The sequence below is a fragment of the Monopterus albus genome, unplaced genomic scaffold (assembly GCF_001952655.1).
Source record: "Monopterus albus unplaced genomic scaffold, M_albus_1.0 scaffold208.1, whole genome shotgun sequence".
In the NCBI taxonomy this organism is placed as follows: Eukaryota; Metazoa; Chordata; class Actinopteri; order Synbranchiformes; family Synbranchidae; genus Monopterus; species Monopterus albus.
Genome location: NW_018128088.1, coordinates 153,917 through 168,499, shown reverse-complemented (window position 1 = coordinate 168,499; position 14,583 = coordinate 153,917). Strand labels below are relative to the sequence as shown.

The 14,583-nt window shown below is 38.9% G+C and overlaps 1 protein-coding gene across 2 annotated transcripts; it reads left to right on the top strand.

The window, feature by feature from the left end:
* Positions 1-218: 218 nt before the first annotated feature.
* On the top strand, positions 219-13,724 carry sgsm1b (small G protein signaling modulator 1b). Of its 2 annotated transcripts, XM_020618604.1 has the most exons (25): positions 219-369; positions 451-494; positions 2,782-2,857; positions 3,835-3,997; positions 4,194-4,346; positions 4,742-4,809; positions 4,960-5,102; positions 5,195-5,326; positions 5,501-5,625; positions 5,716-5,783; positions 5,875-6,038; positions 6,202-6,331; positions 6,787-6,913; positions 6,989-7,053; positions 7,147-7,292; positions 7,420-7,548; positions 7,637-7,810; positions 7,978-8,046; positions 8,637-9,845; positions 9,925-10,049; positions 10,141-10,223; positions 10,322-10,431; positions 10,516-10,612; positions 10,730-10,897; positions 11,259-13,724. In XM_020618604.1, exons 1-25 carry the CDS (start codon positions 363-365, stop codon positions 11,345-11,347), a joined length of 3,864 nt encoding a protein of 1,287 aa, XP_020474260.1. In that variant the 5' UTR covers positions 219-362; the 3' UTR covers positions 11,348-13,724. The 2 variants fall into 2 exon arrangements, with proteins under 2 accessions (XP_020474260.1, XP_020474261.1); XM_020618605.1 differs by lacking the exon at positions 7,978-8,046.
* Positions 13,725-14,583: the final 859 nt, after the last annotated feature.

The following is a 14,583-nucleotide window of genomic DNA, read 5'->3' as shown; positions in this document are numbered from 1 at the left end:
AATGAAAAATATTACAAAGAAACTTTTTTATGAGACATCATCATGTTTCAACTATTTGTGTGTTTAATTTAACATGGGCACAATACATACACCTTGTGTAGCCTCTGATTCAGAAACATTTTATGTCTTTGAGGGAGTAGAAAATACAGTGTTGGCGTTGTATGTCTTAATGTATAGGCTACTGTGACTTTAAAGGGGTGTTGGTTCACTGAGAGGTGGCAGATAGGTTTAATTTCATCGCAAAGAACGCATCGTACATCTCGGAACCTCTCTGCCTTGTAACCGGTGTCGTCCACATTACTGTCAAGACCTTTTCTTTAAAAAAGCTTGTACGTGTCACTCACTTCATCCTGCGTGGAGCGATGGGAGGTACGGCCGATGTTATTATTTTGCTGTCGTGAGCCGACACAGATCGGATCTGCATATTTATTATGTTTTCTCCTGTAACAGAGGCCGAGACGCGCCAGAAATTGCTGCGTAATGTGAAAAAAGAGGTTCGTGGCGTTTTATTTCTTGGCCATCACAGTTTATGTTCACGGCACTGAGTGGCAGTGTGCTTGTGTGTGCATGATTGGGGAGGAGGTTAATGTGTGTGTGCGTGTGCGTGTGCCTTAGCCATGGTCTTGTTTATGATAAAGTCGACCTTTGATTCCAGGAGTGGGTGCAGCTTGGCTTCCAGCTGATTGTATACCGCTCTGTGTTTGATGATGACAGTGATGACGATAATACTGATTGTGATTTTATGTCAGAGAAAAACTACACCTTTAAGAAGCCACTTACAGATGCAATCCTGGCTATTCATATCCTGGAATAGTCTTTCTATCTGTCTCTCAGAAGAAATCATGGTTAAACTGGCATTTCTATAACACACACAAAGCTTATCATTCAAAACTTAAAGGTGTGACCTTGGCGTCTTAGTATGTGCTATAGGACCCATGCAAAAAGTGCAACCCAAGCTGGGTTGTGTATTACTGAATTATGAGCCCTTTGGTTATTAATCTACATAGAAATGAACACCGCGGACCCTTCCATTGACTCCGTGACTCCTTGGGGAGAGAAAACTGGTTCTCCATTTATTAATTGCCGAGAAAGCTGGGCACTTCCAGGCTTATCATATTCCTGCTCCCCCTCACCTGTGACTCATTGCCTCTCAAACATCCATAACTCTGGTACTAGATCTTGCAGGAGGTGCTTACATGTGACATTTAGATTTAAACCTAGGACCGAAATAACACATTTTAGCATTTTAAATATAGCTCAAGTTGATATACAGCAAACGTCTATTTATTACAAAGCAGACATGTCAGGTTGTTTATCCATATAAAGGATAGAGGCAAACAAATTTGTGCCTTTCTCTTTCACATAGCTGCACTAATGAACCAGTCAGAGCTGAATTGTGAGAAGAAATCTTTGGGGTTTTAGTAACATACAACAGAGTTCCAATGCTGTCTTTTAAATAAGACATTAGTTTCTCACCTCCTTATATGGAAGGACTGTGCAGTATACTATCAGTCTGTGTGTATACAGCAGAGCATCACACCAGATTCAGTACATTTTAAAAATAAATATTGCACAGCTTGTCAACATAAATACATGGTTTGTCAAACATGACCTTTTACAGATTGTTAGGGTTCACAAGTAAATTTGCTCATGAACAAGTGACTAAATGCACTGATCCAATAAGCATTGTTTGTTTCAGTAAAATGTCAACCCCAAAAGTTTGATTCATTAATGTGTTCTTGTATTTTCACCTGAAGATAATGACAGGATTGACATCAGATTAAAAGTTAAAGGCTAACGTTTTTAAAGTGAAATGAGGAACAAATCAGTCTTGTCTTCCTTAATAAGGAGGCCCACCACCAATTTTACTGATTATTTATATGTTAAGATCAGTTTAACAGCCATGGGGAGTATTAGCTGTATAATCAATACAACAGTTATATAATGCCTTCTGTGGGTCTGGAGGAACTTTATCATATCTGAGAAAACAGCACAGGATTTTCCTCAGATTCAGCTCAGAGACTTTTATTATAACATGGTATTAAGATGTGGGTATTTACCTGGTGGGGAGGCTCTTACATTGAGGCACTGCCTAGTTTCATTATGAGAAGTGCAGAATGCAATGTTTTTGAGTTTGACACTAAAAGTCAGGATATTTTGATCTCTGCTCCTTTGATTGTGACCATTGTTTAAAATCTGTTTCGTGCAAGCTTTGCAACTTTATGGAAGTGCAATAAAAAATAAAAAAAAATCAGACATTCTCCAAAGATCATTCCTGCCATAGGTGTCAAGAACCATATTCCTCAGGAACATCTAGAAAAAGTATAACCACAGGTGAGAACTGAGACTCACAGATCAACAGATCAACTGAGCTGAGGCCGGGATGTTAGAAATTTTGATTATGCTGCTGCTTGTGCATAAAAAAGGATCAAAAGAAGAATTTTGAACTCATGGTCACAGTAGCCAGTGCAGTTTTACCGAGGACACTATGTCCACACTCACATTAGGACCCTGTCATATTATTCTATTGGCAGTATGTGTGTTCACATGTACATTATGCTATAAGCTATGTTTGGAAGTATGTCTGCTCTTCATAGATGAGGTAGGGACATAAATAAACTACTTAGAGTTGGTCTGTACTGTATGTCATCTTCATCAGTGTCTTGTGTGATAACCTCTTGCAACATATTCCCCCATTGCTTATTTCTTTGCTTTTTGTTTGGGCTCTTAACTCTGACAGACAGACTACGTCTCATCTAACCATGTACCTTTCTCTCTTAGGTGAAACAAATTATGGAGGAGGCAGTAACAAGGAAATTTGTGCATGCAGACAGCAGCCACATTATATCCTTCTGTGGTAAATGTCCTGTACTAAACCTACTGTGATTGCATTGCTGACTGATCCATCTTTCTTGGACAGGACAAGTTAAGAGTTCAGGGTACATGCTCAAGGCCTTTTCCATCATGTTAACTTAACCATAGTTATCATTTGCTAGACATGAGAGAGAGAGACTTGACAAAGTAAAGAAGAATGATAATTTTGCTGCATAATTTTCTTTTATGCACTATAGAAAAATGCTGAAGCATTTTGCATCTAATTTCAGACATTATACTCCAGAACATGTTGTATTAAATAGTATCAGTCACTGTATTGGTTACAACCTCATTTACATGTCTATCCATCCATCTATTCATTTTCTGCCAGTTATCTGAATTTGGTAGCTGTGGCAACAGGCTAAGCAATCCATCATCTGTAAAGAACAGAGAAACAATTTTAAGGTCCCCAAACTGAACACTCTCCTGCCCATGAAAATCACGACTGGTGATCAGGGACGACCCTGGCGATGGCCAGCATCCACTGGAAGCATTGTTGATTGCCTACAATGTACTGTACTATAAAATACTAGTCAAAGGTTTTGACACACTTTCCTGTTCAGTTCACTGGGAAAGTGTGTCCAAACTTTCCACTGGTAGTGTAAAGCCTAACAAGTTATTTTTATAATGCCATTAGTCATGTCTATTTTATTTATTAAGGTAGATGGATGCAAATGTATCAATGTAAACTAACACCCTTCAAAGGTGTTGATACTAACAAGAAGTAAGGCGTGTGTAATTTGCATCTCTCATATCCTAGCAACAGTAGACACTGTTGCCAGATTTCAGTCTATTTCTACTTGTGCCTGCCTTTCACCTGTTTTTATATAAAAATATAAAATATATTGTACTAAAAACAAAACTCTAGGGCAAATAAAAGCATCCCTCCTCAGGGAGTCAAAAAAAAAATCTAAACCAAATATTAACTAATACTCTGTGTGCTTGTGTGCGTGTTTGTAGCTGTGGTGGAGGCCTGTGTGCTTCATGGACTGAAGCGTCGTATTGCAGGCCTGCTATGCAGTAACAAGGTTGCAGCACTCTTTATGAAGGTGGCAAAAAGCTTTTCACCTGCTGAGGACCTCTGCCGCAAGGTCCAAGAGTTGGAGCAGCTTATGGAAAGCAGGTGAAATGTTGACTTGTACCTGTAAGAGGCCGGTAACCTAAAATTAATGTATGCATTTTTCTTCTTTATCATTTTCCCTTTAGTTTATCCTTCTAAGTGCTTTATTGCACTATGATACCTTGCTATCCTATATTTCTGTTCAGTTCTAACAGCTTATACAGACATCTCATCTGTCAGGTTCTTTTCTGTTTTTCAGCAAACAGAACAATACTTCACTGACCAATGAACGCAGCCGGCAATCTAAGTTGGCCAACCTCCCTCCACAAGCACTGAAACACCTGTGGATCCGAACTGCACTGATGGAGAAGCTCCTGGACAAGATTGTCCTGTACTTGGTAGAGAACAGCAGGTATTGCTATACAGTATTCAATCTAATTATTATCTACTGCCTATAGAAAATGATCTCTCTCTTTCAATGTTATCATTTTGCTTTAAGCATTTCCTGTAAGAATAGATTCCACATATCAACCTTCTCTGCAAAAGATTTTAGTTTTTCCAAATGTTCTCCTCGTGCGAACACAGCATGTCAACATCCCATATTATGTGATTATTTTACAGGTCTCCTCAATAGCCATGATATGCAAACAGGAAGATGGGTATAATTTTCAAGTCCTAAGCACATTGAGAGCCGATGTACCAGAGTCAAATTCCTCATGTGTCCGACACACCTGGCCTATAAAGCAGATTCTGATTCTGATTCTGATTTTAAAATGGTATAAAATTTCTCAATATTATTTACTGCAGTTCCTACTATGAGAAAGAAGCCATGCTGATGGATCCCGTCGATGGACCAATTCTTGCATCTCTATTGGGTATATATAAGTGTCACTAATTTGCATATGACCACATTAGAATAGCTATATCCTTTTTGTTTAAACCTTTTAACTTTCAGTTTATATAAGTAATGATACCGAGCTTGGAAATATCTGTATAACTTTAAACCAATTAACCTTGATTTACAGTTGGCCCTTGTGCTTTGGAGTACACCAAAGTTAAGACTGCAGATCATTTCTGGACAGATCCCTCTGCAGATGAGCTCGTACAGCGACATCGCATCCACAGCCTTCACTGCCGACAGGATTCTCCCTCTAGACGGCCTGCCCTGGTTAGTTAATCAAGGAATTTGTTTTTTGGTAAAATAACCAGCAACCAACTGTATGTCAGATGCATAATACTTCTCAGATTTTCTTGTATCAGATCCAAAAGAGACAGTCCAGCGGTAGCATGGAGGATCGCCCTCTCATGTGGGTGAGAGACTATGTTGAATCACTCCACCAAAACTCCAGGGCCACACTTCTGTTTGGCAAGAACAATGTCCTGGTGCAGCCGGTATGCGTTTTCTTTCTTTCTTTCTAAATACAATAATAGTATGGAGAGGGAATATTAAGAGAGGCTTTTTTTTAACCTTTTAAGGAACTGGATATATCTGTTAATTGATTTATACTCACCTTATCTAGGCAGTATTACAGTCAGACATGTGATTAGAAAGCTCTTGTGTTGCAGAGAGATGACATGGAGGCCATCCCAGGCTACCTTTCTCTACATCAAACTGCAGATCTCATGACACTGAAATGGACACCCAATCAGCTGATGAATGGTAATGTGGGGGAGCTAGATTCTGAGAAGAGGTGAGTTAGATAAAGCCCAATCCGATAAGAATGTAATCATATTTTTACACAGCTGACTCAGTGGCTCCCATTCACTGATCTTTCTTTCAGTGTTTATTGGGATTATGCTATGACTATTCGTTTGGAGGAGATTGTGTATCTCCACTGTCATCAACAAGGTACAGTAATGACCTCTTATAGGGTTTTAAATATTCATAGTAAGAGTTTAAAAAGTGATTTATCTTGTTACCATTGTGTGAATTCTTCCAGTGAACAGTGGTGGGACAGTAGTTTTGGTGAGCCAGGATGGGATTCAGAGACCTCCTCTACATTTCCCCAAAGGAGGCCACCTCCTCCAGTTTCTTACCTGCCTGGAAACTGGCCTGTTACCTCACGGACAGCTGGACCCACCACTGTGGAATCAGAGAGGAAAGGTCAGCATGAACAGAGAATAATAAAATACTTCCTTAACTTTTTTTAGTTTTTGTAACTGATGCTGCATTTGTCTTCAGCTACTGTATAATCTGTTGTAGTCATTCTTCAACTTTATATAGTTAGTTATACTTGCCTAAGATGCAATTGTCTCTACATTTTCAGGGAAAGGTTTTCCCCAAACTGCGGAGGAGAAGTCCTCATGGCTCATGTGATTCCGTATCAGATAAGGAAGATGATGAGGCAACCGATTATGTGTTTCGGATCCTCTTTCCTGGCAATCAGATGGAGTTTAGTGAGTGTCTTTAATCTTGCTGCTCTGCCTCCCTGAGTTAATCTAATGATGAATCATCAGAGATTACATTACAATCTTAGTACTGATCATGCTTTATTTAGATGTCTGTTTTCCTTTAGGCATATATTCTATGTAAATCTCGCTACTTAATTTCTCTCTGCTGTTAAACTGGTAGTTCTTAGCAGTTCCTGCCTATTTAGTGCCTTTGTGTTCATTTAACAGTGTAACCCACTCAACAATCAGGAAACTGTATATAGACCTAAGGTCATTTATCTGCCACATCCTGAGCTCCATCCTCTCACTTGGTTTGTGTGTGTGTGTGTGTGTGTGTTTTAGTTACCTTATTGTTTGTAGACATGTATTTTTATATCCAATTATGTTGGAATATCATCTTGTTTATTTGCTTATATGCTGATAGTAGCAATGGTAATGATAAGCATTATGATGCTGTGCAGTGGCTCTAGAGCTGATGGACCAGGGTGTGAACATATGGCAACCGACCCCCAGAAAGTCTTCCTGCTCCTCCTGCTCGCAAAATGGCTCTTCTGATGGCTCTCTGTCAAACGGCTGTAATCAAGAAAGGTGAGTATTTCCTATGGGCAGGCTCAAACCTATATCAAGAACACTGCATGTGACTTAATTTTTGTACTCTACCAGGGCTCCCCTGAAGCTCCTGTGTGACACTATGAAGTACCAGATAATCTCCCGTGCTTTCTATGGATGTGAGTATAAGATGAACTATGATGAATTTGGGAATAATTTCATTCAAAGTGATTGTTCTTGTTAATACGAACACTTTCATCTTTCTCCTCCAGGGCTCGCATACTGCCGTCATCTGTCCACAGTTCGTACTCACCTTTCTGCGCTTGTCAACACCACTATAGTTGACCCTGATGTGCCCAGTGATGCCCAGGGAGGTCTCTCTGTTGAGGTCTGGGGCAGGTTCCTCCAGGACAACTCTGTAAGATTCAAACCTGAACAACAATCCATAAAATAAAAATTTTGCTTTTAATGCATTGCAGTATTGAATGGATTTTATTTAGTGTGTGATTTCAGTGTGAGTCAATAAAAAACCTTTTCTTGTTTAGACCTATGAGGAAAAGGAGATACATAGACTTGTGTATTTTGGTGGGGTGGCTCCTTCTCTACGCAAAGAGGTCTGGCCCTTCCTGCTGGGTCACTACCAGTTCAGCATGACTGAGAGGTCCAGGCTGGAGGTATTTCTATGTGTTGACAGCCTGTACAATACACATATACACCATGAGGTATGTTATAGTATTTGTGTACACAGAGTTTCTGTTTCAGATTGATGAACAGATGCGGACCATGTATGAGCAGACTATGAAGGACTGGCAGGGTTGTGAGACCATTGTCCGTCAGAGAGAGAGAGAAAAACACGCCGAGGCCCTCGCCAGATGTTTGTCTGGAGCCAGTGTGGAAAGAGGACCAGTGCAGCGAGACTCCACCATCAGTACAGATGCAAGTTTGACATTTTAGCATAAAAATGTGTTCTATTATGTAACATTATCTCAATAGACAAATCATAAATGAGAACTTTTTTATAGTATTAAGAAGGAGTTTCTAAACAACTTGCCTGACAGTTCTGCTTTATGTCTCTTGTGTGACAATGCTTTTCCTTACTCCAGTCTTCTCTAAGTAGCAGCTCAGATCACCAGAATGCCCATTCACAAAGTGATTCCAGCAGTAGCATACAGGTAGTTTCTCATAAGCACAGACATCACAACAACAGCAGTTATTGTATCACTAATAATAGACCATTTTTGCATGTTTTAGCCCAGTTATTACTACTCATTTGTAATTAACAAGTTCCATTGTCCAAAGTATACTATAATTGTTTAGAATGGCAGCCATTGGTTTCCATTCAATTCAAAACACACTTAAAATCAGGCCACAGAAATGTGCTTGGAATTGGCAGATAGGTGGACAAAGTGATATTGACCCAATTAAAGAACTAGATGAGAAGTCAGATGATCAGTGGAATTATTACACTTGATCCTGCAGGGGACATGAATGTCTGTACTTAACTTCACTGCAGTACATCCAGCAGGTGATGTTGAAATATTTCTCAACATGCATTTATTTCAGTGGAATCCATCCAGTAGTGAAGATCTTTCAGGCAGTCAGCTTACTGTACTGTATGCTTTGGAATTTTCTATATAATGTAAAGTATATTTGATTTGTAGCTAATGGACTAACACATACAAAAAACAGTGTAAGCAACATTACATCAGCTAACCGGATCCAAAATGTATTGCATGTCTACCACTTTTCATTTGTTGGCCAGGTATTTGGATCGGTTGAGGCAGTTGATCAGCCTGAGCTCAGTCCTGAGGAAGCACGGCATAGCAGAGCAGTGAAAGACAACCCAAATGACATCACAGCCTCTCCACAACTTCCGTCCCACAATTCCCCCTCTCCAGATCTGTCAAATCAACATCCCCGTTCAGAAAGCAGCTCTCTTGTAATAGAGACAACTGTTGAATCAACTACAGAAGTCTTGAATGAGATCATTACAACTGAATCACAGCTAGGAGGGGACACTGTAAAGGACCCAGTAGATGAGGACAAGGTTTCAGAAACAGAAAAGATGGAGAGAGCTCCTGAAAGTAAGTTAGCTGAGGACGCTGGTATCAGTAAGTCAAAAGAGACATCTGCAGCTGAGGAAAAACACGAAGAAGAAAAAAATAAAACTACACACGGGCCATCTAAAGGTTCAAAAGCAGGAGACACAAATATAAATGTGAAATCTCCTCCAGAGAACACTAATGTTCTAAAGCTAGAAACTGAGATTCATAATGAATATTTCCAAGCACCTCTGCTTGGTCAGACTTTAACTCTTCAAGCACAAAAGAGCAAAGATCTGCAAGTGGAGCCATTATATCCACCTACAGCAGAAAAGAATCCAAATCCACCAACCCAAAAAAAGCCAGAGATTTCTGAAGAAATACCTTCACTAATGATCAAGACCTGTGCCACAGACTCAGAAAGAAAGGATGCTGAAGCAACAGTTTGTGATTTGGCTGAAGCTAAAAAGGACAAAGCTGCAGAAATTCCATTTGAGAAGCCTGGTTCCAATTCGCCTGTCAGACAGGTACTGAATGCTCTTCAGTCAGCATCAAGGGGAAGCCTTTCATTATCGTCCCACTGTTGGCAGTCACCAGACACAGCTGATTCAGATGACTCTCCTTCTGCCCTGGAAATGGAGGATATTCCTGCAGGGATAACATGTGTGACCTTTGAGGATATTAAGGTCAGGCCTTTGATAGGCCTCGCTGCACCACCTAACTCACTGGCACAAAGAGAGAAAATGACATCTGAGGGCCTTGCTCTTGATCTCCATCTGGACACAGCATGTAACAGCAGTCCTGAGGGCACTGACCTGGGTCTTTCTGAAGAGGAGTTTGAGATGGAGAATGTGCTTGCTGAACCAGAGCCTGCAGAGGTGGGAGGAGACACCAAACATGAGGAATCCTCAGAAGAACAACCCTATTCTGTAAGTGATACACATGAAGGGCATAGTCCTCCCTTTAATCCTAGACATGTGATAACAAAATTCACTTTTATTTTTGTAGCAAGAAACACTGGACATGTACCTAATCAACTTACATCGCATTGACAAAGATGTGAGGCGCTGTGACAGAACATACTGGTACTTCACTCCTGAAAACCTAGAGAAGCTGCGTAACATTATGTGCAGGTAAATATGCCACCATGCTTAATATCTCAGAGGATTTTCTCAAAACAAACAAACAAAAAAAAAACCCTGAACAATCTTGCTATCTTTGTAGTTATGTGTGGCAGCATCTGGATACAGGTTACGTCCAGGGCATGTGTGATCTGCTGGCTCCCCTGCTAGTTATTCTGGATGATGGTTAGTTTTAAGTGCAATCACTATCAATATCAACTCTGCAAAAGTGCACATAAATGGTTTAATGAATGACATGTTAAAGGTGTATGTGTGCTTTCCAGAGGTCATGGCATTTAGCTGCTTCACTGAACTGATGAAGAGAATGAACCAGAATTTTCCTCATGGAGGTGCCATGGACTCTCACTTTGCTAATATGCGTTCTCTTATCCAGGTATATATGTGCAAAGGCACAAGCATGCATGCATACTCAGTCGCGCTGAAGGGTAATGATGATATTTTGTTTTAATTCTTATAGATCCTGGACTCTGAGCTGTTTGAGCTGATGCAGCAGAATGGAGACTACACCCACTTCTACTTCTGTTATCGTTGGTTTCTACTAGACTTCAAAAGAGGTGCTGGAAAATGCATGCAACATAATATTTCCTTGAATTTCCCATTAAAGTAAACCTAGAAATTTGCCATAACATTACACAGAATGTAATCTGATTTAGTATTGGTTTTCTGACCAGAAATGGTGTATGATGACGTGTTCTCGGTGTGGGAAACCATCTGGGCCGCCAAGTGCATCTCCTCTGAGCATTTTGTGCTGTTCTTTGCTCTGGCACTTGTGGAGATGTATAGAGATATCATTCTAGAAAATAACATGGACTTCACAGACATCATCAAGTTCTTCAACGGTAAGGCAACATAAGATATACACAGTGGAATTAGTGTTGGAAAGCAAACTATACTTACCAGAGCTTATACATAATTACAGCAGATCAATATAGAATTTCTTTCTTTCTTTAATATAAAATTTTAATAATCAGTTGATAAAAAATAAACCATTTGGTTAAGATGATATTTCAGTTCTAATAATGTAGAGCCATTTCAAAATATATATAAAATTTTAAATAAAAGGAAATAAAAATTTTAAAACCATTTTTTTTAGATGAGTTAATTTACCCACTATTACTGGAAAGGTAATACTTAAATATCAGTTTCATTTTTTTTATTTATCTCTTCTAAATCACAGTGATTTTCAAATTCTCTTTTCAGAAATGGCAGAGCGACACAACGTCCCCCAGGTCTTGATGATGGCTCGTGACTTGGTGCACAAAGTGCAGACTCTCATAGAAAACAAGTGATGCACAATGCTGCTGTTTAACTTCAATAACTCTTTGTGTGAAATTGGTTCAAGATTACTGACACAACCACATAATAGCCATGTATCCAAGAGGAAAGGAATCAGTGTTCATGAAATGCAGTGATTGGTAAGGACTGAAAGTGCTCATTATTCTATGATAGGTGTATAGCAGTTTATCTCCACTGCTTTCAATCTTTGAGAGATGCTCGGTATCGCCAGTACATTTATTTTTAAAGTGTTACTGTTCATCCTGTGAATGTACCCTTGTTGAATCTGCTTCAGGATGTTATTTATTTTGCTTTAAAACCATTGCTATTTTTTTCAGGGATAGAACAACCAAATTCTCCACTGTATTATTCTTCATGATTACTTTTGTTGTTTTACCTTTCATAGTTATACATCTTGTGAAACACTGGACAATAGTTTAGGTATTATTATTTTGTTGAAATTGTAGCTGCCAAAGTTTAACTTCTTGTGATACACTTGAATATATTTTAGTAAACAATATCTGGCATTACTGGATGATTTGATTTTGTAAACATTAGCAGTACTACTGACCAAGCTGTGGTTGGTCAGTGATATGTCGTGTCCAAGTAGCATGTGTGGTCACCGGTTTGCTTCTCATCAGCCATTTTGAGGACCACTCCTTGGTCTCTCTGAAGCTTGATGGCTCTCTTCCTGTGTTTGCCTCTGATGCAGACCGGACCTGTAAATGCTACACAGTAAAGCATGATTGCACATATTTGCATATACAGCGTTCCTATTTCCTCTGGTTCCCAACCAAGTTATTATACTGTGCGATCCTTCTATCACTGACCCCCTTTGTGCATTGATTAAGGTGTAATTCAATCTGCTTCATGCTTTGCTCCCTTTCCTATATTTTTATGCTTCTGTGGCATCAACTCAATCAGACCATTAATGCAGTATGTTGTTCTTTCCATTGACTGACACAGTGCTGCTGAGGCTGAAACATTCAGCTGTTGGTTCCCATGACATCAAGACAGCACAGTGCTAACAGATTTTGTCTCCTTGCAGCACTGTGAGTGCTGCTGTGATGGTTAATTTTTAGCTTATGGTCTGCAATGAGAGCATCATGCCTGAAGAGTTTCATAGTGTTTGCCTTTGTCTTGCACTGCTGATCTTGGTTGCTTTGTATTTAACCCATTCTGGTCAATATACACCAAAACACTCACAATAATTTTTGATATTTCCTAGACTAACTGTGCATGTTTCTTCACAGTTACTCTACGTTCATACCTGTTGAAAATGAACTCTGTTTGCCAGTCACTTAACCTTTCACTTTAGGCTGATACCTGTATGACATTCACAGGTTATTTACACTTGAGTCATTTCTCATCTCCTGTAATGCTACTTCATACCCAGCAAGCACCCTCCGCCTTGATGAACTTACCTCTATTTACCTCACGTTATACTCTGCCGGCTCAATAGCATCTGATGCCCTCCATTACCTTGGAGAGCACCAGACCGTACTTCTTCCCATGACTAACTTGAGTGAACAACTTAAGTGCACACTCAAAAGTTTCTCTGTTATCTGTACCATGTTGCTCAGACTGTCATAACCTCAGCTAATGTATCTAAAAATGTATCTTGTTGAAGTCCTCATCAGGTTTTCACAGTCTTGTAAGCACCAGAAGTATTACGTTTAAAGGGATCATTCAGTGATTATGTAGCCATGGATATAATCTGCTTTATATGTGTAAATTTTGAGATGTGCACCACAGAATCTTCTGCCTGCAACCTAATCCAGTGGAGGTGAATGGAATTTCAAGTGTTGAAAAGTTATTCTGATTATCCTTAAATGATTATTCTTATCCTTATTTAATGTCAGTGTGTCTTTCCAGAAACAAATGGCATGGACTTTGATGTTAGCATTTATACTGCATCTTTTTGGTAATCCCAATGAAATTCCAGTAAAGTAGAACTGATCAGTTTGGCAGACATTTCAGAGATGGGTGTTTCAAAATCTGAGCAGATAAAAACTATATACATGGATAGATACCAACAAAAATAAGTCAAAAAATGTTTATTGGTGCCGCTCACAGTTGCGAAACAGCCCAAGCACACCTGTATTTGATTTACTGTGGCTTAAATTTTAGTTTTGTCTCCATATACAGTAATTCTCACAACATACCTGAATATTGCTGTTTCTGTGTTGCTGTTTGTTGTCAGAAGATGCACTGTATACAAAATTTAAAAGAATCTGATTTACTGTACACACACACACTAAGCTAAGCTAAGCTAGTATATATTTATTAAATGCAATACAATGTCAGTAGATGGGCTTTATCTGATTAAATGGAACAGAAAAAATGTCATTGGAAATATATTTTTATTTTTTTCTGTCTCTTCTCAAATTGTCACCTGGTATAATTTATTGTGAATTAAAAATATTATATTTTGATTTCCATGTGCCATGTGTATATTTCCAGAAATGTTAACACTTGAGTTTATAAGTTAAAAATAGTTACACACTCATCTTCAGACAATCTCAAAGTGCAATATAAGAAAAGATGTTGTATCTATACTGTAAATTAACAAGTTAAAAAGGCACTAAGTCAACTACATTGTTTCTTTGCTCCCTATAACACAATTTTGAAAGAGCAGATCGTTTCTGTACTTAGTACTGCTGCATTGTTTGCCTGGCCTTCACAGGATTGGCTCAGTTTCTTCAAGTGTATCTAAAAACAGCACACATTACCGAATTACATCATTTTTGGTTGTGACAATTAATCAACATGCACATTTTCCAGTGTTCCTCCAATACATAAGTCCATATTTATCCTCCACAGCTCAACAAATTTGATAACTTCATACTAGCTTTGGCTGGACTTGTTCATGATACATATGGAGACATTAGTGTTAAGAATCTGAAAACTGATGGACCCAATTCAGAGCATCACCACCCACTGGAAAAATCAGCAGCACGTAACACTTCATTTCACAGCCTTGAGAATAAAACAGGTTGTACACCCTACATGAGACAATACATAGTCTCATTATAAAATTAAAAGATATAATAAACTTGGGTACCCCAAACAGTGTAGCATAAGACATTTAACAGTTAACTAATGTCAATTTCTGCTTCAACCTTTTATAAGTTTGCTGTGACAACTATAGTAATAATCTACTGAAAACAAGCTTTAAGACAAGGAATGAGCACAGTAAAAGTTTGCATTTTATTGGTAAAGGAAAAAAACATTTGAAATACATACAAAT

Coding starts and splice junctions, on each gene's coding strand:
- sgsm1b (XM_020618604.1), top strand. Junction 6,332..6,786: donor TGGCAATCAGATGGAGTTTA/GTGAGTGTCTTT, acceptor GATGCTGTGCAG/TGGCTCTAGAGCTGATGGAC. Junction 7,054..7,146: donor CTCCCGTGCTTTCTATGGAT/GTGAGTATAAGA, acceptor TTTCTCCTCCAG/GGCTCGCATACTGCCGTCAT.